Source organism: Camelus ferus, chromosome 17 (genome assembly GCF_009834535.1).
Source record: "Camelus ferus isolate YT-003-E chromosome 17, BCGSAC_Cfer_1.0, whole genome shotgun sequence".
NCBI lineage: Eukaryota > Metazoa > Chordata > Mammalia > Artiodactyla > Camelidae > Camelus > Camelus ferus.
In genome coordinates, this window is record NC_045712.1 from 25,373,035 (window position 1) to 25,397,509 (window position 24,475).

Consider the following 24,475-nt stretch of genomic DNA (forward strand, 5'->3'; position numbering starts at 1 on the left):
ACTGATCTTCCTGAGAGCTAGGAGCTAAAGTCAGGATATTGACCCTGCCACCTCAAACTTAGGGATCATAAAGCCTTGCTTGTACAGAGCCAGGGTGAGCTTGGGGTGTCCTAAGGATTAGAACCTGTGTCCATCATTCTAGGACCACTTAGAGCCGAGGTCTGAGAGGGTGGAGCATTCTTTTGGCCTGGAAGCTATGGACTTCCACCATATGGTCGAACACTGCCCAAAGCCCAGGGGACTCACTCTCCATCGAGAACATCGTCCCATTCCCTTATGGTCCCGGTCTTCTCGACTCTCCCGAAGTGCAGAGAAGGCGGCACTGAGAGAACAGGGGCTGAAGAGCCGGTGCCTAGTATGCCGCGCACCAGCTCTGGCTCGGGACCATAACGCCCCGTCTTACCCCAGAAAGGGGCCTGGCCGGCGGAGTAGCTACTCCCGGTGCTCCGCCAACGCTGCACTCTTGCGGTACTGGCCGTGTTTCCGAGAGCCTAGGGAGAGATACCGCTGACAGTTTCAGGCCTGCGCTCCGCCCCAGGATTCTTCACAGGCCGCGGAGCCGTTAAGCCCCGCCCCTGAGGGTTCGTCCAATCCGGATCCAACCTTCAGTCGGCGCCTTCAAGTTCCGTGTGGCCACTTCCGATCCGTTCCGGAAGTCGCTCAGTGGAGCCAAATTTGAAGCAAACGGAGACGTCTAGGCGCAGCCACGAAGCTGGACCGGTCGCGGCTTCCTTGGATACCTGCGCCTGTTGAGACCAGTCATCATGCCCATTCGTGCGCTGTGCACCATCTGCTCCGACTTCTTCGACCACTCCCGTGACGTGGCCGCCATCCACTGCGGCCATACCTTCCACTTACAGTGGTGAGTGACCGCTGTTTGGGGACTGGGCACTCGCTCTGGTACCTCTACAGGACTGTGGGGTCCGGGCGACCGGTCCGCGGAGCCCAGACTGGTGATGAGGACGTCCTTAGACGGTACCCCACGAGAGGTTCCCAACCTGGGCAGGAGCGGATCATGGCAGGCTTCCCGGAGGAGGTGATACCTGAGCTGAGGCCGGCAAGGGTCGGGGTTGGTTTAATGAAGACAGAGTAGGGATTTCCTTGATAGACTTGCAAAAAGACGTGATTTCAAAATCAGTAACCCGGGGGGAGATGAACTTTTGCCACATTAGCGAGCCCGTTTGTTTCTTTGAGACCTGTTACACTTATGGCTACCCGATTTGTTGTGGTTTGCTTGACGTTTTGGAATGATTCTGTCCAGAGTCATTTCGTTGTTTAAACACCCCGGTGTATTCACAGACCCTAGTAGACTCAAGTTAATATCGGAGAGCAAGGAGGTCCTCGCTAATCAAGCGTTTCTGTAGACCCGTAGGACCATACTGTCGAGTGTACAGCGGGTGGGGAGGTTCCCCTAGCAGCTGTGGACAGGCTGATTCGGAGCTCCTTTTTCAATTGTGATGAAATATGCGTAAAAAAATTTACCATTTTAACCATTTCTTTTTCTATTTTTACTATACACCATTTTATTGTAGTAAAAATATATAATATTTACCATTTTAACTTTTCACTTTTACAAAACTTTATTTAACAAAAAAGTTCGTTATGAAAATGTACAGGACCTGATTTTTGTATCATAGTAAAACAAGCCCTTTGAAAAGGGGACAAGTGGAAGCAGTTGATTTCTCTGGTGAACACAGCCATTTTTTATACTTCTTCCAAGGCTTCTAACATGATGATATTATTTCCTCATATTACCACCCTTTTAGTATTGTTCTGTTGCCCACTAGTTGCTGTCTCCACACATTCATCTATCACAGGATACATAAAGAGATCAAATTCTTGCTATATCCCTTGGTCATGTCTGCCTCCATTTAATTTCAATGAAAACATCTTCATACAATTTTTTAATTCAGGAGGGTGTTTGCTCAGTGAGCTCAAAGACGCCTTCCATTTTAGCTGTTTTTAAGTGTACAGTTCAGTGGCATTAAGTACATTCACAATGTTGTATAACCATCACCACTATCTATTTCCAAAACTTTTCCATCGTTCCAAACAGAGCACTGTACCCTTTAAACAGTAACTTTCCATTCTTCCCTCCCCACAGCCCCTGGAAACTTCTATTTTACTTTCTGTCTCTCCTTGAATTTTCCTATGCTAGGTAACTCACATAAGTGGAATTGCACAATATTTGCTCTTTTGGGTCTGGCTTATTTCACTAAGCATAATGTTTTTATTCATATTGTAGCACGTTTCAGAATTTCCTGCCTTTTTATGACTAAGTAATATTCATTGTATGGAAATACCATATTTTGTTTATCCCTTCATCTGTTAATGGACCTTGGGTTGTTTCCATGCTTTGGCTGCTGTGAGTAATGTTACTATGAACATTGGTGTATAAGTATCTGTTCCTGTTTTCCTTTCTTTTGGGTTATACCCAGAGGTGGAATAACTGGATCATATGGTAATTCTATGTTTAATTTTTAAGAAGCTGTCTTACTGTTTTCCACATCAGCTGCACTATTTTACATTCCCACCTGCGATGCACAAGGGTTCCAGTTTTTCCACATCCTTGCCAACACTTGTTATTTTCTATTCTTTTTTTTAACAACAGCCATCCTAATGGGTATCTTCTGTTTTACTGCATGTGTTTAAAGCTATCAGGTTCCCTCTGAGTACTGGTTTTGCTGTATTCCACAGTTTGTTGTTTGGTATGATGTTTTCATTTTCATTCATCTCATGGTATTTTCTAATTTCCCTTGTGATTTCTTCTTTGATCCACTGGTTGTTTAAGACTAATTTAATTTCTATATATTTGTGAATTTTCCATTTTTCTTCTCATTGATTTTTAGTTTCATTCCATTTTAGTTACAAAAGATACTTTGTATGATTTCAGTCTTTTAAAGTGTATTAAGACTTGTTTTGTGGCCCAAGGTATGAGACAATGTTCCACAAGCACTTGAGAAAAATGTGTGTTCTGCTGTTGTTGGAGGGAGCATATGTCTGTTAAGTCTAGTTGGTTTAAAGTGTTGTTCAAGTCCTCTATTTCCTTATTGATCATCTGTCTGATCGTTCTATCCATTGTTAAAATTGTGGGGTATTGACATCTCCATCTTTTATTGTAGAGCTGTTTCTCCCTTCAGTTCTGTACAGTTTTCTTTCATATATATTTTGTTAGGTGCATATATGTTTGCAATTGTTACTTCTTGTTAGAGTAGAACTTTTATCAATATGTAAAGTCCTTCTTTGTCTTTTGTAACCTTTTTTGACTTAAAGTCTATTTTGTCTGACAACAGTGTCTCTTGTACATTTTCCATCTTTCTATTTCTTAGTATTTCCTCTGACCTATCTTTCAGTGTACTAATTCTTCAGTCCTGTGTCTAAACTTCTATTAAACTCATCCATTGAATTCTTAATTTTGGCCTTTTTTTCAGTTTTAGAATTTCTGTTGGGTTCTTATTAAACTCTGTTATGTCACCTTTTATTATCTAATTCTCTACTGATATTTTCAATCTTAATTTTTATTTATTCAGTATAATGTGTTTATTATGCTCTGTGTCTGACAGTTCCAATGTCTGAATCCTATGTGGATATGTTCTGATTTGCACTTGTAGTACTTTTCTCCCTGTGTAACTGTTTGCTTTTTTAAAAAACCAAAACATTTTATTGGAATATGATATATTACATAATAGTACACAAATAATAAGTGTATGGCTTGCAGAATTTTCACAAACTGAACATACTCATGCAACCAGAATTCAGATCAAGAAACTAGATATTAGCACTTCAGAAACCTCTTAGTGAGAGACTGGGACCTGGGACACTACCAGAGTGTTTATACTTGCACCTGGATAAACATCTTCCTGGAGCAACAGAATACAAAGAAGTTATAAGGGACTAAAAATAACTGCACACATGTGCAGTTGGGGCAAATTATGAACAATAAAATATAAAACGGCTCAACTGACACTTCTGAGATGTTGAGAGCAAAATCAAGGTACTAGGCATGATCCCTGCACCCAGCACCACCAAGGGAGTGGGCAGACCCCCTAAGCCACCCCTCCAGTCCAGTGCACCCATCCACCCTTACCCTCACCCCATTTAAGTGCGCCTGTTGCTTGTTTTTGCTTCCTGTGCTGCAGCTCGAGTCCCAGTAAGGTCTTGCCTGAATTTCTCATCCAGCCTCTTACCAATTTCTATTGATTAAAGAGTTCAGGAACCCAGGTCAGTAACACTCATGCCCTCTTCCAGTTACACCCACCCCCCAGCCCACCTTTCCTCCACACATAAGAATAACTACTGTTTTGACTTCCAGCAACATAGATGAGTCTTGCCTACTTTACTTTATGTAAGTGGAGTTATGCACAATATAGCTTTTTTTGTATCTGGCTTCTCCTCCTCTATGTTATATTTATGTAATTCATCCATAATTTTGTTCTTAGTTGTAGACTTGTTTGTCTCATTGCTGTGTGATATTCCATTATTCATGGTTAACTCTGATTATATGTTGTATATAGTATTCGAAAAATTATTTATTAAAAAATTGAGGCCTAAGATGATGGTATCATCTTCCTGAAAGGACTGTTCCTCCTTGGTCCTAGGGTAGGAGAATCTCCTAGTGGGAGACTAATTAAAGTTTAAGGCACATAGATGGTGCATAGCTGAGCTGTGTTTTGCTTTTACTGCTACTTGCTTTTACCTCTAGTTTACCCTTACCTTGAAAGTATAGCCCTTTGGAATCCCAGCTTAAACGAGGATATGATTATAATCCCCATCTCTAAGTGACCCTGGCTTTGAATGTTGTCCCCCCACCCCCAAGTCAAAGCCTAGAAGGTTGACAGAATTGCAGCTCAGAGGTAGGGAAGGCCAAGCCAACAGGGCCAAAAGAAGGGCCAGCTGGTTGGAGTGTTTCTACCAGCCAGGCTCGTGGGATGTACTATCACTGCCTGTGGTGCTGCCCTCCTTGTGGGCAGGCATTGGGTGGAGGAGGAATAGGACAGATGCCATTATGGTGAGGGTGGCTACCTGGTCTTTGCGTCTCCCCCCAAGCCAGGGCTCACCAGTCCGTTTTTCTGCTTCTCATTCCAGCCTAATTCAGTGGTTCGAGACAGCACCAAGTCGGACCTGCCCACAGTGCCGAATCCAGGTGAGGGTGGTGGGGTGAAAAAAACCTCAGCTAACGACATCTCCTTGCCAGGGAGCAGGAAAGAGGAAAGATCTCTCAAGCTAAGGAGTATCTTTGACCTATTTGGACCCTCATGGTTTGAGGCTGATTGAGCCTTACTTGTGCTTTCGACTGGCTTGGGAGGCCTGCCTATGCACAGGGGTAGCTGACAGATGGACTTGTTGCCTGGGCCAGTCTTCATCTGAGTAGATTTGGCCTCCTTCCCTGCCTTTCCCCATTTTCTCAAGGCCTAACACCTACAGTTGGGGTATCTTTTGAGCAGTTACCACATGGGTGGTCTGCAGTGACATGACTTCAGTAACCACCAAGCTAGTGGCACCAGCTTGGGATATCTACAGGGTTGCAGAGATTGTCTGACTCCACGGGATGTGCTATGAAAGGTTAGGCCTGAGAACAGGTTTAGGTGCATGTTAGGCTACATGTGCATCCCTGTCCTCCTTGCCCATGACCCAGCTGTGCAGTCATGCTGTATCTTGTTCTCCCATCCAGGTCGGCAAAAGAACCATTATCAATAAGCTCTTCTTTGACCTTGCCCAAGAGGAGGAGAGTGTCTTAGATGCAGAATTCTTAAAGGTATCCAGAATTTATCTCATCCTATTGAACCCCAAGCCCTCTGAGAGTTCAGTTTCTGCTCCTACCCAGGGAGGGTAGCTGGAATATGGAGATGGAGATCTAGAGGGGAGACTTGGTAGAGATTTCAAGGCAGAGGCAATGAGAGCAGAGGGCAACTGACGGTGATACAGTCATTGGAGAAATAGGCTGTAGGAAGGAAGGGAGCTACTTGGTTGTGAGCACTTCCCTGGGGATTTCAGAGCAACTCTGACCACAGGTCAGATCTACAGCTATCCTTCCCAGCCCACTTTGCTGCTTGGACAGTTAGAGACAGATTAGAAAACTGCTTCCAGTCCTCAGCCAGAGAAGATGTGTAGACCCACTTCACAAACCTGCCTGTGCCTCAAAACTGCCTGGGGAGCTTGGTATATACCCAGGGTCCTGAGTCTTTCCAGACCAAGAATGGAGGGCAGAGCCCCTGGAATCAAGATGTGCAGCCAGGATAGAAACCCACACTGCAGGGGAGGATGGGTGGATTCCCTCCTACACTTCTGCTGCTTCCCCTCCAAGTCTAAGATTTAGCTTTCTTTGTGCACAAAGGGGTTGTATTGGCAGAAACCTCTCAAGGAAGTGGGATTGAGGTTTGCAAGTGAACCTGGACTCTGAGGGTTAATTTGCTGGGAATTTGCTGGGCATCTGTCAGATCAGGATTCATTTGGCCCCAGCCCCAGGGTGCCGTGATGTCCTTGGAACCTCACTGCTTCAAGAATGTGGAGCTTTTGTGCTTAAAGCCAACATGTTCATCGTCATGGTAACTGCTCCCAGTTTTAAGCTGTGTCCTCCCTGTGATAAAGGCAACAAAAGCAGCTTCATTTCTTTCCGGCTTTCAAAGCCAGATCTAGGAGACAGGGAGGCAAAATCTTAAGTAGTTTGGAGCAAGAGCTTGGAAGGCACCCTGCTTGGATGTGGAAGGAGCCAGAGAGCTAGCAGTAGCTTTGGGCTGACAGCCACTCTCAGGCAGCCCATGCATGCCCTTATCTATCCACCACTTCCACCCCAGATGTCCAGCCTACGCTGACCAGCTCAGCCACCAAAAGCTCCTGCCCCAGAGTCCTGGGTGGAGAGTTTGACAGCAGGAACTTATCTGCCCACTGGGCTGGGCCTTATTATTGGTCACATGTGATATTCTGTATCTTGTGTTGACCTAGGAAGGGTGATCTGGAGGAGGATTTGTCTGGATTGCATCCAGCTACCACCCTGGACCCTTGGCCAAACCTTTCGGGTCTGCCAAGTCTGGTTTTCCTGCTTATGGAGTAGACACCTCTCTTGCCCACAGGGATGTTGAGTGCATGGGACTCCTGGATGGGAGCTCAGCTCAGTTCTGCTCCAGCCTCTCAGTGGTTCTGCGGCAGTGGATTTGGAACATGCATGAACTTTGAGAGGTTCATTTAACCCTCACAGTCTGGTTTGAGCCTAGCACATGTGACATTTCACTCAGCAGGGCAGAGTTGTCCTGGCTCACCTACCGTAATGGGCCTGGAAGATTCATGGTACACAGAGCCAGCTTAGAGCTTGGAGATGGTTAGAACATGAAGCAGGCAGAACCCAGGGTGGAGGCAAGGAGTGGTTGGCCATCCCAACTCTGTGTCCCCAGTGAGAGCAGCTAATGCCAGAGAGGGTGAGGGCCAGCACAGGCCCAGGGAACCAATGGAAGCCTCTGCCATGAGACTGACCACACAGGTCCAGCTCCACTTACTTTGCCCTGTTGTGCCTCTTTTCCTGTCCTGGGGTCTTGTACCTGAGATTATTTCCATTCATCTTATCTACTTTTTAAAAAGGCACAAAGAGATAAAGCAAGGCTTCTCTCTCCATTGTTGACTTAGCTTGTCCTTGAGACGCAGCAGGGTCCTTGAGATGCTTCTCTGGATCTACAGGCCTCATTGTCACCTCCCGGGTCTCCCCACAAGCCTTATGGGAGGCCAAGTGGAAGCCAGCTCCGTTGCTTTTTTGCTGCTTATTGTGGATCTTGCTTTGCAGAATGAACTGGATAATACTAGAGCCCTGCTTTCCCAGAAAGGTGAGTTCCTAAGGGGCCCTGGGAAGCCCCTGACTTGGGTGCTGGAGGGAGAGGCCCTGGGAGGAAGGCCTCCCTCCTTCTGGCAGAGCCAGGGGTTCTCCCTGCTTTGTCTGTCCAAGAGTCTTATCAGCTCTTGTGATTGGCAGAAAAGGAGAGGAAAGGGAGGTGACTAAAGCTGTCCACCTGGACCAGATGAGCCTCTTCTCTTTGTCTGAGACTTCTTGCCTAGGACCCAGGCTAGGAGGGGCTACCTGATAGGACAGAGTATTTGTAAAAGAGGGTTCAGCTGCCAGGTTTGGCAGGAATCTGCTTGAGTTCTGGGATGAGGAATTAACTAAAGCCACAGGAACAGGGATTAGTGAAGTCTTTACTCAGGTAGTTTCAAGCAGCACAAAGAGGGTCTCATCCTGGGAATGAAGAAACTCTGGCTGGGATTCCCTGGTTTGGTGCCTGCCAGCAAGAGAAGTGGGCCATCCAACCTTTTGCTCTGAGACTTGTTCCTCATGGGCTCTGGGGTGGGTGCTGGAGCCCAAGGGTCCAGGTTCTCATATGGATGGGTGAAGGGGCTTCTTCTCTCCCTCCATCTTCACCCCTGCTCCAGAGAAGGAAAAACGAGACAGCCAGGTCATCATTGACACTCTGCGGGACACGCTGGAAGAGCGCAATGCCACTGTGGAGTCCCTGCAGAAGGCCTTAGACAAGGCCGAGATGCTGTGCTCCACCCTCAAGGTGGGTCCCCAGGTCTTGGGGGCGAAGATTGGTGGGGAGGTATAGTCTGAAGTCCTGGGCTCATTACTCTACTGGACGTATCATTTGGTTCTTGGTTAATACCTTGGTGTGTTCAGTTGTAAAATGGAGGCAAATCCCATCTTCCCAGGCCTCCCATACTGTGCCCATCCAGCCCGTAAGAAAAGTGTCATATTGGCTATGCTTACGGATTTTGTACTTGGTAGTCTGGGGAGGCAAGGCCTTCCCAGTCCTTAGAGGGGCTGCTCAGCCAAGACCTCAGTGAGGCTGAACCGTGTTTCCAAAAGTGGTTTGTACTCCACTGACAAAGCCAGCCTGAAGAACCTTCCGTTATCACACTAGTCTGGCTGGGCTGCTCTCTGGAGCCAGATCAAACAGCATCCCAGGGAGGAGCAGGGGGCCTTTGAAGTTGGCTTTGCTGAGCTGACCGGACAGATCAAAGCCTGCAGAGCAAGCGGCTCTAGACCCAGATGAATTTCATATCAGCCTGGGTTGGTGAGCCTCTTGCTCTCCAAGGGGCATGAGGTGATTGATCTGAATTCATGATTGATATTCTGGCCTCGTAGGAAGGAGCAGTCTTGCTGGATGCCATTTGAAAGGGAAAGGGAACCATCCGTGTGATCAGACAGGGCCCCAGGGTGCTCATTGTTTCTATTCCTGCTTGGTGGCTGGGCTGGATCACGTGTCCTGGCCGGTGGGAGGGAAGGAGTGAACTAGCTCCTGGCTGCAGAGCAGGAGTCTGATGGCATTCCTGGGTCAGAGATGGAGTGGCCAGGTGCTGAGGGCAGCCTAGCCAGCTGCCTCAGGCTCAGCTTTCCTATCTTGGCAACCATCCATGAGTCTAGATGGATAGTGCAGCCCGGATTTGTGCTTCAGGCTTCTTCAGCTTCCTGCACAGCATGTACCATGAGGCGTGGGCCACATGATCCTGGCAACCCCCAGCAGGCCTGTTGATGCTGGCAGTGGGCTATGCCTATGGTAAGACCTGTCTCAGGAGGAAGCAAGCAGAGAGGTGAGGAAGCAGTTGGCTTGGGGCCTCTTAGAAGAAAAAGCACAATCCAGAGTCGGGCCCAGGAGCCTTACCTCTGGGGTGTTGAAACACATGCTTATCAGCACTTTCAAAAGCAGACAGTTCTTGGTAGATTCTCGCAGTGACTTTAGCCGTGGCCCCTGGGAGCCTCCAAGCAACAGATATGTAGAGGTGCCTTTGCCCTTCAGAAGCAGATGAAGTACTTGGAGCAACAGCAGGATGAGACCAAACAAGCACGGGAGGAGGCCCGCCGACTCCGGAGCAAGATGAAGACTATGGAGCGGTGAGCTTGGAGCTGGGGCCCACCTATACCTTTGTGCCTCCAGCCCGCAGGGGCACAGCTCTCAGGAGCAGCAGGGGTTGGCCTGTCTCTGTGGCTCAAGTCTCCACAGGCCGTGGGAAGCGCAGGCCGGCTGGGTATGGGCACAGGTCTCCTTGCTCAGCCTCTGTGGGCTTCTCTACTTTCTGTGGGGCCTCTTGCCACACTCCTCCCTGTGCCTGTTGCCTGTGGCCAGACAACCTGACAGGGCTTCTGTTCCATGAACCTCTCTCTGGGGATCCCTGACCTTGAGGTCCTCTGTCAGCACCCCTTCTTCTCCAGCAGCATCTCTGCAGCTGTGCTTAGCTCTGCTGTGGGGCTTTTCTTTGGGTAGACCTGCCTGCTAAAGCATCCTAGCAGCTCAGGCTGTCACCATAGCAACGGCAGCAAAGGGAGGCAGAGCTGCACTAGGTATCTACCCATCAGCCTCCAGATTTTAAATGCCGTGGGCTGGGTGTTTTTCAGGATTGAGCTCCTACTCCAGAGCCAGCGGCCCGAGGTGGAGGAGATGATCCGAGACATGGGTGTGGGACAGTCAGCAGTGGAGCAACTGGCTGTGTACTGCGTATCCCTCAAGAAGTGTGTATTCTGGTCCCTCTGTCCAAATCCAGAAGCTAAGTCATGGCAACCCAGCCATGCCTCTCCATCTGTTGCCCATCTCTTGTAAAGCAGAGCAGGTGGAGTTAAGGGACAGACTCTAGAGCCAATCTGTCTCAGTTTGAACTCTCACCCCACCTCTCACCATGTGGCCAGGAGCCAGTTTCTTAACCTCTCTGATCCTCAGCTTCCTGAATAGAGATATAATAACTTGCCTCACAGGATTATTGAAAGAATTAAGTGTGAATTATAACTGTTACTTCTAAGGAGGTTGGCACAGCTCTCTGAGCTATAAGCCCCATTGTGATATCCAGAGCCTGTTTCCCATCAGCATCAGCACTGTTACTGACCCTGCCTGGTTTATATCAGAAACTTAGCTCAGATGCTCCATTACCATGAGTGTGAAGTTGGGGAAGAGGGGTCACTTGCCTGACAGGCATGGAGGATCCCAGATGCCTCCTGTAGGGGCAGGTGGTGTAGAGGGCCTCCTAGTGAGGCTGGGGCTTCCTGTACACCCCCTTTTTTAATAGCGGTACTGGGGATTGCACTGAGGACCTCATGCATGCTAAGCATGCGCTCTACCATTGAGCTTTTATCCTCCTCCACCCTGTAGACCCTTTTAAATCACCAGTGCCTACAAGACAGGCAGGGTGCAGAGACTCATCAGCTTTCCTTGCATTGGGTGCAGGACCCTCCACAGCACCACCTAGTCCCTGTTGGGCTCAGGTGTCAGAGTAGGAATGAGAAAGGCTGAGGGTCGGATCTAGCTTTGTGTTTGGGTGGTGCTATGGCTCAGTCTGAGCAGCAGGTATCTGGTACTGACATCTCTTTCCATGGCCCCTTTATAGAGAGTATGAGAATCTAAAAGAGGCACGGAAGGCTTCAGGAGAGCTAACTGACAAGCTGAAGAAGGACTTGTTTTCTTCCAGAAACAAGGTAACTTAGTGGGGAGCAGAAGGTGAGGGGTGAGGTGGCTGTCCTTTTGTCTTGCCCATTCATGTCTCCTAAGCAAGGTCATGGGGCCTGATGGTGCAGCTGGCTTCATGTGACTGGCTGTTGGATGACTCACAGAGACTGGTTTGTGGTCCTTACTGGGCATCAACTCTGGCCACGTGGCTTGTCCTCTTAGGGTGGCAGATCATGCAGGTATCCCCCCACCACCTGCACACTTATGCTCTTCCTGGCCCCTGGGTACCTCTCAGCTGACTGGAGCACACAGGTCCCACAAGTGACAGCTGCAGGAGTCTGTTTTTGTACCAGGCCCAGAGTAGGAGGCCTCTTGGAACTTGGTTCAGTCAGCACAGCTGCTTTTATTTCTGGGCATGGTGCATCCACAAGCTGCAGGGTATGGGAAGCAGCCCTTGCTCCTGGGCAGCTCCAGATGGGCATTGCCGGACTCTGGTCCAGCCCCATAGAGCTCAGGTCTCCCACCATGTGCCCAGACTCTTCTGGGCTCCAGGCTTCCATGAGCTTGTGTAGCGGCTGGTTGGGGCAGGGCACATGGCCACCCCTTGGTTTGTCCTTTACTCCTTATACTTCTCTTGTAGTTGCAGACAGTCTGCTCTGAACTGGACCAGGCCAAGTTGGAGCTAAAGTCGGCCCAGAAGGACTTACAGAGTGCTGACAAGGAAATTGTGGTGAGGGACATCCCTGGCCAGGTGGGAATGAGGGGTGACTTGTGTGCTCTCTAAGAGCAGGTCTGGGGTAGCTCTGCCCGGGGACCTCGCACTAGTCAGCACTGGTGCCTCTGGGCTCCCTGAATCCTCCTGGGTCAGGACGTGTACCTTGGCCCTTGGTCTGGAGCCTGGGTCTTCCTCACAGTTTGTCTTATGCCTACATCCTTGAGGTTACCAGAGGAGGGGCTCAGAGAGGGGTTCTGAGATCCGGTAGTCCTGGCCTCCTGAGCCTGATATTTGGGTTTCAGGCCTTGTTCTGTTACCAGTGGGCTTGCCCCTTGTGCATATGTTGCTACGTCCTTAGGAGTTGTTCTGGACTTGATGTCTCAGTCTGTCTTTCACACTTTTCTCTTTCCTTCCCCAAGAGCCTGAAAAAAAAGCTAACGGTGCTGCAGGAAACCCTGAACCTGCCGCCAGTAGACAGTGAGACTGTCAACCGCCTGGTTTTTGAGAGGTTTGTTGAATATCTGGGGTATGCAGGGGCCATAAGCTGGAGGAGCTCCCCGGTAAGGGTCTTCACTCATCTTGGCTTTGTGGGGGTGGGTGGCCCATGTGGGCCTGGAGGCTATGGACCTCCTATAGTGGGAGACAACCAAGATTTAGCTGGAAAGCAGCTTTGAGGTAAAGTCTGGACTCTGACAAGGGGAGGCCAGGGGAGGCCAGAAAGGAACTAAGAATGGTCAGAGAAAGGGCAGGAGCATTCTCTGTGCCAGGGCATTTGTTTATGGAATGGCTCACCTAATACATCTGTCTGCCCCAGATTCTCAAACATGAAACCAGCAGAATAACTCCCTTCTGGTCCCATTAATGTGCGCATTAAAGCTGCCAGCAGAGGGAGCCAAGAGGCTGAGGGACGGGTGTCCCTGCCTGCTGTAGCCACCCATTCCTTTTCCTGAGTGTTTCACAGAAACAGGCTGAGAGCATCCTCAGGGCTCTCTCCTGCTTAGCTGCCCAGCTGATGCTCTAGACAGAAAACACACAGCTCAGTGGTCCAGCCATTTTCATTTGAGCCATTTTTCAAGGTTGGAAAATCATTATGCTCCTTCTTCCCCACATCCAGTCAGTTGTTAGAGCCTACCCATCTAACTTCTGTGGTTCCTTCCTGACCCTTTCCCTTGCTAGTGCCTCCACATGAGGCTTGTGATCCATGCTTCCACCCCTCCTATCTGTTCAGCCCTGAGCTGATCCATGCTTCCACCCCTCCTATCTGTTCAGCCCTGGGCATCGTGCCACTCCCTTGCCAGAACACTTCTGGGGACCCTTTGCACTGTGCCTGAGGCACTTGTGGAGCCTCCTTGTGGGCTGCGGTGGATCTTCAGCCTTTAGCCACATCACACTGTCAGACACAGCAGAGCACCCCTTCCTTGCCTTCCTGCTCCTATGCCTTTCTGTGCCTGTGCTCTTCTCCATACTGAAGAGTTAGCTGCCCTGCCGAGCCTTCCCTAGTCTCCTCAGCAGAAATAAGCTCACTGTCCTCTGCATAGGTAGCTTCTTATTCAGATGCTGTGTCAGGAGCCAGGGGCCACAGAGGTGCTCTAGAGTCTGGCTGGAGCATGGTCCACCCACTGCATACACGCCCAGCCATCCGTAGACTGGGAGCCACATCCTAATCTGCGTCCCTCACCACTAACTTCCTTACACACATAGTGCTTTCCCTGCATGTAGTACTTGGTCAACGTCACAGGGGGAGTGAATGCATATAGGCCAGTTTCCTTTCATTCTTGTACCTGTAATTCCTCATTTTTTCTTTTTTTTTTTTTAGCATATATTTATTTTAATTTTTCTCCTTAATGGAGGCACTGGGAGTTGAATCCAGAATCTTGTGCATGCCAGACGCACTCCACCACTGAGCTATACCCCCGACCCCACTAATTCCTCAGTCTTACTCTTCCCTGTCTTTCTTTGGGTCCTCCAGTCTCTTTATGGAGTTAGAGCTGGCTGGCTGCCCCAGTGTAGGTTGGACTGAGGAAGGGCTGTGGGAGTGTGAGGGGCACAGGACTCTGTGAGGTTCAGCCTGTGGTTGATTTCGACAAACTAAGCTCTTTGCTGGTCCCTCCTACCTACTCTACTCTCAGAGCCCATCGGCCTGGCCACCTTGGAAGCCCCAGTAACATAAGGGCTCTGCCAGGAGATTGGCAGGTATAGTACCCACCCTCAGGGAGCTAATAGTCTCAGTTACCATCTCATGTGGACAAACCTTTAGAACCCAAGCTGCTTAAGGCAAAAAGTAAAAATCCTTTTTCTAGGATATCACTCAAGGCTGCCATCTGCAAGTTCCTCATGGTGCTCCCTTCCACTTTCCATTCCATGGGCCTCAGTGTTTCCGTGCACTTGTCCTCTGTGTCCAGCATCCACAGTAAAGGACCCACAAGCACACAGGCTGCCTCTAGATGCCCAGGGACTTTGCATACCTGCTTTTGCTTACTTTCTTTACCACTCCAGGCTTCTCTAAGGTCTAGACTTCTACAACAGGTCTTTATTGAGTGCTTGCTGCATACCAGGCCCTCCCTGTCTTCTTGCAACTTGTGTTTCAGTAGGATAGACAAGCTAGGGGATTCAATAACCAAGCCCTGAGCCCACTGGCCACACACCACATCATGGGATTTGGTCTATAGCTCCCAGTTGGGATTGAGCCCACTTCATTCTGAGTAAGCCTTGGGTCAGGGCCTGCAGCCCACCTTGGTACAGAGGTAATTTCTCTGGTCTCCCCTGTCTTTCAAGCCAGCAGGATACCATATCTGATAAGCCTACATCTGTACAAAACTGAGCTGGGCTTCCCATCAAGCTGTTTGCAAGCTGATGTCATTCCTTTTTCTCCAGTATTTCTCTGGGCATAAAAATTAGGGTGGCAGGTCTGTGCTTTTTGTATTAGCCCTTCTTTGAACTAGACACAATCAGTTCTAAATTCAGGGTCTTTTTTAGGGACCCAAGCTCTCAAAAATAGTTGTTGAATCTTCAGTAGCAGCTTTGCCCCATCTTTGTGCTCTGATGACGACCCTCAAAACTGAAAGTCCCCTCAAAAACCCTGCCTCTACCTTTCCTATGGCAGCTGACAGGTTGCTATGTGGGTCTGAAAGGAGTCTTAGGCTTTCCTGACATATTGCAATGTAAAGGCACATTCCTGTAACCAACATTCAAATCCAAAGGAAGAGCAGTCCAGGCAGAGAGAATGGCAAGTGCAAAGGCCCTGAGGCAGGACTGAGTTGGATATGCTTGGAGGAGTGGGGCCAGCGGCAGACAAGCCAAATCTGCAGAGTTTCACAGGCCAGCCATGGAGTGCAGATTTTTATCCTAAGGACAATGGAAACTATTGGGATACTTGAGAAAGATCGCTCTGGTGGGACTGGTGCACGCCTCTGATTTTCATCTGGTTACCTGTGAGATGGTACCTCGAGCCTGCACTCCAGCCCAGGGGTACCAGGTCACCAGCTTGATGGGTGCCCTCTGAGACCTCTGCTTCACTACAGATGAAGACCCTATAGACATTCAAAGTATTGTGGGAGGCAGTTGGGTATTTGACTTTAGGTGTTTTCTGGATGCTTTGCTGTCACTCTATAACTTTAAAATAGGACTCCCTGGAATGCCTTGGAGATATATCCATGTTGGTTCCCAGAGATCTGTGTTATTCCTCCTGCCACCCAGTGTGTGTGAAGCACACAGGCAATGTTGACTCAGGCATCCCCTTCTCAGTGGATAGCCCAGGCATTTCCAGTTTTCCAAGTTGATAGCACCATAGGGAACACCCAGGGTTCCAGGGGAGAGGTGAGATGGCAAGACAGTCACCCTGGGACTTCTGTCTCTTGTATCTTATGTCTCAGTCTTTCTTGATATTACTTCCTTGCTTTGCTAAAGTTCACCTTGAAATAGTTCCTAAGGAAGGGAACTGGGCTGTGTGTCAAAATGCTTCTATGCTGCTTCTGGCTTAGTTTGCCAGTTTGCATTCCAGATGAAAGTTAGTTTCCCTTAGACCCCGAAGAGCCTGCTTTCTAGTTGTCTAAAATCCATTGTTGCCACTGAGAAATTGATGCCCATCTGATTCTCAGCTCTTTTGTAGATGAAACTCTTGTTTCTCTTGAGACAGTTTTAGGCTGCTTCCTTTGCTCTGGGGCTCCTGTTACTTCCCCTGACGTGTCTGGATGAGAGTTTTTTCCATTTGTCTTGCTGGACCCTTATTGGGTCCTTTCAGGGTAAACATGTGAGTCCTCCTTCAGCTCTAGGAACTTTTTTTTCTCTCTCTCTCTCTCTTTGATCAAGTCTTTATTTAAAATTAGCTGTCCAAAACGGGAACTTTCTTGTGTTATCCTTTTGAGAGTCTGCTGCACTCCAGTGTCTCCGGCCGCTCTGGACCACCCGCAGATCTAATGTCTGACTTGGTTTGGTCCTGTATACTTTTGGTTTTTTGTACTCTATATTTTGGGAGATTTTCCTTAAATTTTAATTAGAATTTAATTTTTATGATATTTTACTTCATCAATCATATTTTTTATTATGGTACAATATATATGACATAAAACTCACTGTTTTAACCATTTTTAAATGAATAATTCTGTGGCATTAAGTATATTCATATTGTTGTGCAACCATCACCGCTGTTCACCTAGAGAACTTTTTCATCTTCCCCACCTGAAACTCTACCCATTAAACGCCAACTCCATGCCCCACTCCTACCCCTGGCAGCCACCATTCTACTTTATGTCTCTATCAATTTGACTACTCTAGGACCTTCCTATAGGTGAAATCAAATAATATTTGTCCTTTTGTGGCTGGTTTATTTCACTTAGCGTACTATCTTCAAGGTACATCCATGCTGTAGATATGTGAGAATTTCCTTCCTTTTTAAGGCTGAATCAGTAATCGCATTTTAAATGTCCAAGCCTTCTTTCTTGCTCTCGGAGTGCATCCACTGCAAAATATACTGTCCTTTGTCTTATGGTCTGGCAGTTTTGTTTCTGTCAGGGTCAGTGTGTATTTATCACGGCCTTTCTCTTGGACTTCCCTCCCGTGCCTGGGGGACCTTGGCTACCTGTGGCCCTCTCAGGAGGAGGAACAGAAAAGCTACCTGCGAGCCTAACTTATATGGGCAGAGTTTGGGGGAGTGTGCGGTCAGCTGGCATCATACTGAGTCTTTGCTGAACCTAGGATGCAGAGGGATTTACTGTCAGGTCCAATACTGGCTGCCCTAAAATCCCATGGATGGTTTGCCTGTGTCTTTAGGAAAGGCCGTTCTCTTTCTTGGCCCCAGGTAGCAGGCTTGCTACCTGGTGCTTTGCCAATGCAGATATAGGAAGGGATGGAGCCAAGCTCACACATTCCATCAGTACTCCCATTTTCAGGCTTGTTTAATATGTCTGTAGATCTAGATCTTCCCTAGTCCTCCCTTGCATTTGTAACCCTCTCCTGGTGGGTTCTGGCTTGATGGGTCTGGTGGTAAGTCTCCTATCCCCTGGCCATGCTCCCTTCCAGACTGTTTTGGAAATCTACAGATACTGATGATGGCTGCCCATTCCATTTGTTACAGTAGGATTATCCTACATTCCTGTCATTTTTGGGAGACCTCAGGAGGTAGTTATCACCCCTAGTACTACAGAGAGGGTGTTTGGAAGACTCCTTTTATGAACCTCAAGAGCACCTGAGCTTCAAGCTCAAGGGAGTTGGGGAAGCTTTGCTTAGGACACGTTGTGTAGGACACATTGACTAGTTCCCATGTCACACAGGTGATAGGTCTGCCCAGGGCCTTGATTCAGTTTTGGAAAGGGGGCTTTGAGTGTCTTGCCTCAATTCCTGAGGACTCTGGTATGAAGCCCTGGGTGAGTATCCCAAAGGTAATGGTATCACCCAGGAGGACCTCAAGCCAGGCCCTCAACCAGTGAGGGGCGGCACTGGGCCCTAGGCTCTTCCACTTCATCAGACAGGCAGAAGGTAGGAAGGAAAGAAAGACCATTGGTAGGAAGGAAAATAGTGTTTGAGCTCATGAAAGAAGAAGGATTCACCAGGAGCTGTCTGAGGGAAAAAGAAGTGTATTCATATGAGCCAGATGGTGTGGGGGAGTGAGGAAGGCACTGTGAGAACCTCTTGAGTCTTGAGCTTAATGTTGTGGATGGCCAGGAGGTGCGAGTGAAAAAGGCTGGCTTGGCTTGAGCCAAGGCTGGGCACGTGCCATGAGCACCACTGGGCAGGGTCCGAGGGGATGGCAGCAGGAAACTCTGCTGAGAGCCACCTGGAGGGCAAATGGCTTCCCCCAGCCCGACCCTGCCTGCCTCTTGAGTGCACCTCTACTAACCTGGGCCTGGACTTGCTGCAGTTGGTAAATAGCGGTAGAATAACAGATATTACAGAAGATTGGCATGAGTGGTCCTGGCTGCTGCTTTATATTGTGACTCCCAGAGAGGGAAGCAAAGCAGCCTTTGCTTCCACTTGGAGGCACGAAGAGGGTAGAATTTCCAGGGATCTGGCGAGGGAAAGGAAGAGGTATTCCAGGCCTTCCAGACTGCTTACCCACCCAAGTCAGTGCAGGCAGTTCCCTTTCCCCTGATCTGCACACCCCAGCGGGCTCCTGACCGAGACTAATATCCCCAAGGCTCCTCCCTTGGTCCCTGAGTAGTGAGAGTAGGGCTGTGGGCAGCCCTGAGGGAAGGAAAGAGAGAGAGTATTCTTGGGGCTGCCCCTGCCACCCTCCGAGTTCTCTGATCACAGGAGCTAAGGAGCCCCACCAGGCCTGGATGAGCTAGAGAAATCTTGCTGGCTGCAGTCATCTGATAGAATTACACCCCTTCACCATTAAAAAGTAAAAACACATTCATTGTTGAGAATTTGAAAATGTAAACTTATCCCAGCGGTAGTCACCGTTGACCAATAGTAAATTTCCTTCAAGTCCTCTTTCTGTATGTGGTGAGGTAGACGATATGTATGCACAAATCATGTGATTTGTAGAGGTTTTTTTTCTCTATATGTGGAGGTTTTTTTTCTCCCAATTTTATTGTGGTACAATATATATAATATAAAATTTACCAACATTTTTAAGTGTACAGTTCAGTGGTATTAAATACCTTCATAAAGTTGTACAACTATCACCACCATCTATCCCCAGAATTTTTGTCTTATAAAAAACTTAAGCTCTATATCCATTAAATAATAACTCCCCATTTTCCCCCCTTCCCCCAGCCCCTGTCACTATGATCTTGAGTACTCCAAATACCTCATATAAGTAGAATCATATAGTCTTTTTGTGACTGGCCTATTTCGCTTAGCATAATGTCCTCAAGGTTCATCCATGTTGTAGCATGTTGCAGAATTTCCTTCCTTTTTAAAGCTGAATAATACTCCATTGTATGTATATACCACATTTTGCTCATGCATTCTTTTGTGGATGGACACTTGGGTTGCTTCCACCTTTTGGCTATTATGGATAATGCTGCTCTGACCACGGGCATACAAATAGCTCTTTGAGATCCTGCTCCCAGTGCTTTTGCATATATACCCAGATGTTGAATGGCTAGATCATTTAGTAATTCTATTTTTAGTTGCTTGAGAAATGGCCTTTCTGTTGTCCACAGTGGTTGTACCACTTTACATTCCCACCAGCAGCACATAGGGGTTCCAATTCCACCGCATTCTTTCCAGCAGTTGTTATTTTCTGTTTTTTTATTAGTAGCCATCCTAATGAGGGTGATGTGGTGTCTCATTATAGTTTGATTTGCATTTCCCTAATATTAGTGATTTGGGGCCTCTTTTCTGATATTTATTGGCCGTTTGTAAATCATCTTGGGAGAAATGTCTATTCAAGTCCTTTGCCCATTTTTGATTGGATTGTTTGTTTTTTGTTGTGCTTTAGAAGTTCTCTATATAGTCTGGATTTTAATCCCTCATTAGATACGACTTGCAAATATATTCTCCCATTCTGTGCACTGCCTTTTTACTCTGTTGATAGTATCTTTTCATGCACAAAATTTTAAATTTTTGTGAAGTCTAATTTGTCTGTCTTTTCTTTTGTGAACTATTATACAGAGTTTAATGTTGCTTTTTAAATTTAACATATGAACATTTCCCCATATTATTAAGTTTACTCTCTAGCAACAGTACTTTAATGTCTATATCATAGTCAAGCTATGAAAGTGCCAGTTCGCTGGGGGAGTCGTTTTGACAGCTTCTAATATTGTGCCATTTGCCATGATGAGTGACACTGGAAGGGACATCCCTCTACTTCAGCGTGTGGTCAACTCTCTCACTGGATCCTTACACTGCATTCTAAGAAATGAGGCTATTTGGACAAAAGGCTTTTTATTTGTTCATCTGAGTTTGTGTGGCTTTTGCTTGCTTCCTTCCATATCTACCAGACTTTCGCTGTGTGAAGGACTAAGCCAAGTGGTCTTTTTCAGTAGAGATTAGGGCTTCCTTTCAGGGTAGCATTAAACCAGGTGTGGACCCCAGGCCCCCGAAGCTGATCCATCTCTGACGTTTGAAGAGCAGTTGTCCTTCTGGGCTGCCACTATGGTCTTAAGTCACCAGGCTGTCTCTGCCTGTAGTCCAGCTCCTGTGGAGATGCTGAACCTGAAGCTTCGCCGGCCAGCCTTCGGTGATGATATTGACCTCAACGCCACCTTTAATGTGGACACCCCCCCAGGCCAGCCTTCCAGCACCCAGCGTGGCCATGCCAAGAGGCTTTTCCCAGAGAAGTCACAGTAAGTGGTTGTCCCTGGCCTTTCCACAGCCTGGGGGAGAATGGCTAAGAGATCTCTGCAGGTTCTGCCCTAATAACTCTGAGTGGCTGACGGGGCAGTGAGGGTCACCTGGGCTTGGCCATGGCTTTGGTTCCAGTCACCTCTTCTTCCTGCTCTGAGTTCTCTCTGCAAAGCCCTTCTGTCGCTTGTCTCATTAATCTTCACGATCACCCTTTAAGCGAAGATTGAGATGTGAGTTGGAGAGAATACAGGAGTCCCAGTAGGGGCAGATCTGGGCTGATGCTGTTGGGGTGGTGGGGTGTGCTCCCAGTATGTTGAATGCCTGTCCACTGGAGTCCTGAGGCAGGGACTCTGAACTTCCTCTTCAATTGTGAGCCCCACAGGCTCATGCTTGAGGCAGGACCATCTCAGACCCAGGAGCCCAGGGCCCTACCACTTAAGGAGGTAGCCCACAGGGGCAGGCATGAGAAGCTGTACGGAGCTGCTATGGAGTGGGTGGGAGCTGCACAAGTGGTGCAGTGGGACTGGGAATGCAGAGACTGTCCCCTTGGCCAGGCAGGCCAAGTATAGTTCATCATGGAGACAAGAGCTTCTCCCGTACATCCATGTAGATATACACTGCTCAGGTAAGAGAGTTCAAGACTTTAGACATGAGAGAAAGAATTTGAGATGTTAGGCAGTGGAGATGGAGGAGGCCCAGGGAGAGGAAAACCAGGTGGCTATCCACCCCTCCCCACCTCAGGGGCAGAGGCACCTGTATGGTATAAGGCCAGGCCTGGTAGCAATGAGAAACCTAGGGCATGTGGGCTGCAGTCAGGGGGCCTATCAGTGCCTGCTCGATACTCTGCCTTCCTCTTGTTGCCTCTTTAGCTGTAAAGGTTGAAGGTGGGCACCTGGGGCCCACAGGGTGCCAGATTTTTAGAGACATTCTACCATCTTCAGTGACTGCAAGGGATGTGAGGGAGCCCAGGATGCCCCTAACTTGGATCAGCCTCCCAAGAACCAGACTTTCAGCAAGTAGAGTTTCCTCCCTTGGTCATCATGTGGCATGACCACAGGCTGTGGGGACAGAAGCAGAGGAGTTCAGTGTCGGCAGACCCTGATCCTGCCCTTGCCCTTGTGACTTTGAGAACCCACAGGCTCAGCCTGTCACCATTCTCCCACTCAGATCTGGGAAAATAAGAGGAGAGGTGTCCAGCTGCTAGGGTCCCTAGGAGTTGGATAGAAACACTGTGTCCAGCTCTGGAGCTAGGAGTGGGAGGCCAGGGCCTGGGGCCATGATCTGTTCTGCCCCCGACCCTACCTACACAGATCATCTAGGGAGATGTCTAGCCCTGTGTTCTGAGAGCACTTTATGCGCTATCTAACTTACTGAGGGTCTTGTGGAGGTGGTGGCAGATAGAGCTAGGCCTGACTTCTTATCAAGGTATGACTGTCTTTCCTCCTGTGGGTGGTGGATCAGTTGGGCTTCCAGCCCCACACAGAGCCCAGGACGTGGTAAGGTGCCTGAGAGCACACCATTCCAATGGTGAACATTCCAATGGCATTGGCTTGGCTCTGAGTGGAAGCCACAAGTTTGGAATGTGGTCCAACCTCTCCTGCCTCCACCACTCCGGTGGCTGTGGCTGTCCAGCTGTTCACATATCTGCCCTTGGGGTGGGGATTACTGAGGTGCCTTGCCCATCATGCTACCATGCCACACAGTTGCTCCCAAAGGGGCATATGCTGACCTGGTCCACCTGCCTCTTGTGTCTCACTCACATGCCTCTTGCTTTCATGTCTCGCTCTTGCAGTTCTCCTGTTCATGATGTTTTCAAGAAGATCCCCAAAGGCTCTAAGAAGGTAAGGCTTCTTAGAAGAAGCTCAGGCAGTCACCCTGCAACCCTTGCCAGGACTGAGTGTAAAGCTGGACTCCTGAGAGATCAGGGTCTTGCCAGAGCCCTCTCACTCCTGGCTGAGGACTGAAGCACTTTGGAGCCACCCTGGGAACCCTACTCACTGTCCTTCCTGCCTCCTGGTGAGGCATCAGAGATCCTGATCCTGTTCCATCCACCATCACTACCTGCCCTCCTCCTTGCTGCTGTCCAGTTCATGAAGCTTGGTTCTGGGGTCTCCTGCAGGAGTCCCAGCTCTCACTGGGTGGCCAGCGCTGTCTGGGAGAGCCTGATGAGGAGCTGGCTGGTGCCTTTCCTGTCTTCATCCGGAATGCTGTCCTGGGCCAGAAACAGCCCAAGAGGGCCAGGGCGGAGCCCTGTCGCAGCACAGATGCAGTGAGTGTGGCTTCCTACAATTTGGCAAGTGCCAACCTTCTCAGGGGTGGGACTGGGTGGCCAGCCCCCTAGCCCATTACCCTGGCCCACTCACCTCTTCCTTCTGCTTTAGGTAAGGACAGGCTTTGATGGGCTTGGAGGCCGGACAAAATTCATCCAGCCTGTATCCTTGTTCTGTGGCACTGGGCCGGGCTGAGCTTTGATGCCCACACCATCCCTCACCTGTACCCCCAGATCCCAGCCTGCCAGAGGCTGCAGCGCCAGATATGCAGAGCCAGTCCTTGCTCAGTGTAGCAGGGTTGCCCACCCCCAAGTCTGAACCTTTCCTGCCCTGCATTCCAATCCTGTCTTTAAGCCTATTCCTTGACATTTTCTTCAGACTGACACTACTCTGATCCGCCCATTGCCCATTAAGCCCAAGCCCAAGGCCAGGGCTAAGCAGAGAGTGGGCACCAAGACAGTACTCTCTCCCTTCCAGGCCAAGTTGGACACCTTCCTGTGGCAGTGAGAACAGTGAGTCTGATCAGTGTCCAGATATATGTCTCTGACTTGTAGGCTGAGGACTGGTAACTAGCTCAGCACAGGGTTTGCGGGGCACAGCCCCTCTTCCAGGACCTGCCCTGAGGACGAGGATAAACAAGAAGATGGGAGTGAAGTTGAGGTCCAGAAACTGCTTTTCCTGCACACGCCCTGCCCCACTCCCTATCACACTGGGCCTACCTATGGGAGTGGATGTGATCACCTCACTGTTCCTGCCAGCAGGGCTTGCTCCATGTTCCAGGCTCCCATTTATAGCCATGATCAGAGGTGGCTGGGCTGTTTCTGGCCCTCCAGACCAGGGTCTTTTGTCGACTCTAGGGACCAAAGTGCTTGAGGCTTCTCAGGCAGCTTCAGCCTGCCCAAGCTTCTGCCTGCCTCTGACTTGCTGCTCGGCATGGCCTGGGCCAAGCAGGGCAGGGAATAGGGGATGGTGGTGGGGAGAGGATGGGGAAAGATTTCTATGTAAAATAAAAAAGATAGAATCTTTTATTCCTGGCTCTGGAAGTATAAATTTGCACTCACTTTGGAGGACTGTCTGGCATGATTTTCTAAAGTGAGACCTTCACCTAGACTCAGACCCAGCAGTTCCACCCTCAGGGATTGCCTCCCATGGGGCACAGAGAGACTCTAGCAAGAATGAGGTCACTGCAGTACTTTGTCCACAGTCTCTAACCCGGGCACAGCTCAAGGGCCATAAGCAGGAAAGCAAATGGGTAAACTAGGATCTAGACCCAGTGAACTCACAGCAAGCACAACAAATGACCGGTGACACCCCTCCTCTTCTCCACCTCCCAACTCTGCCATCCA

General features: G+C 48.9%; 1 protein-coding gene and 1 pseudogene across 2 annotated transcripts; one reads left to right on the top strand and one right to left on the bottom strand.

Moving 5' to 3' along the window:
- The first annotated feature begins 576 nt into the window (after positions 1-576).
- TRAIP (TRAF interacting protein) lies at positions 577-24,112 on the top strand. 2 transcript variants are annotated; one of them, XM_032458482.1, is made up of 16 exons: positions 577-862; positions 5,086-5,143; positions 5,672-5,755; positions 7,772-7,811; positions 8,413-8,540; positions 9,777-9,871; positions 10,373-10,486; positions 11,353-11,440; positions 12,052-12,141; positions 12,546-12,634; positions 20,703-20,858; positions 22,652-22,700; positions 22,979-23,128; positions 23,241-23,291; positions 23,508-23,641; positions 23,729-24,112. In XM_032458482.1, exons 1-15 carry the CDS (start codon positions 765-767, stop codon positions 23,634-23,636), a joined length of 1,419 nt encoding a protein of 472 aa, XP_032314373.1. In that variant the 5' UTR covers positions 577-764; the 3' UTR covers positions 23,637-23,641; positions 23,729-24,112. The 2 variants fall into 2 exon arrangements, with proteins under 2 accessions (XP_032314373.1, XP_006174239.1); XM_006174177.3 differs by having other exon boundaries at positions 579-862; positions 23,508-24,112.
- On the bottom strand, positions 1,588-3,856 carry LOC116657054 (annotated as a pseudogene).
- Positions 24,113-24,475: the final 363 nt, after the last annotated feature.

Bases quoted from the DNA above. Each gene is read 5' to 3' on its own strand.
- TRAIP (XM_032458482.1), top strand. From the start codon at position 765: ATGCCCATTCGTGCGCTGTGCACCATCTGCTCCGACTTCTTCGACCAC. The intron at 10,487-11,352 runs GTGTGTATTCTG...GCCCCTTTATAG, and splicing joins TACTGCGTATCCCTCAAGAA to AGAGTATGAGAATCTAAAAG. The intron at 12,142-12,545 runs GTGAGGGACATC...TCCTTCCCCAAG, and splicing joins GTGCTGACAAGGAAATTGTG to AGCCTGAAAAAAAAGCTAAC.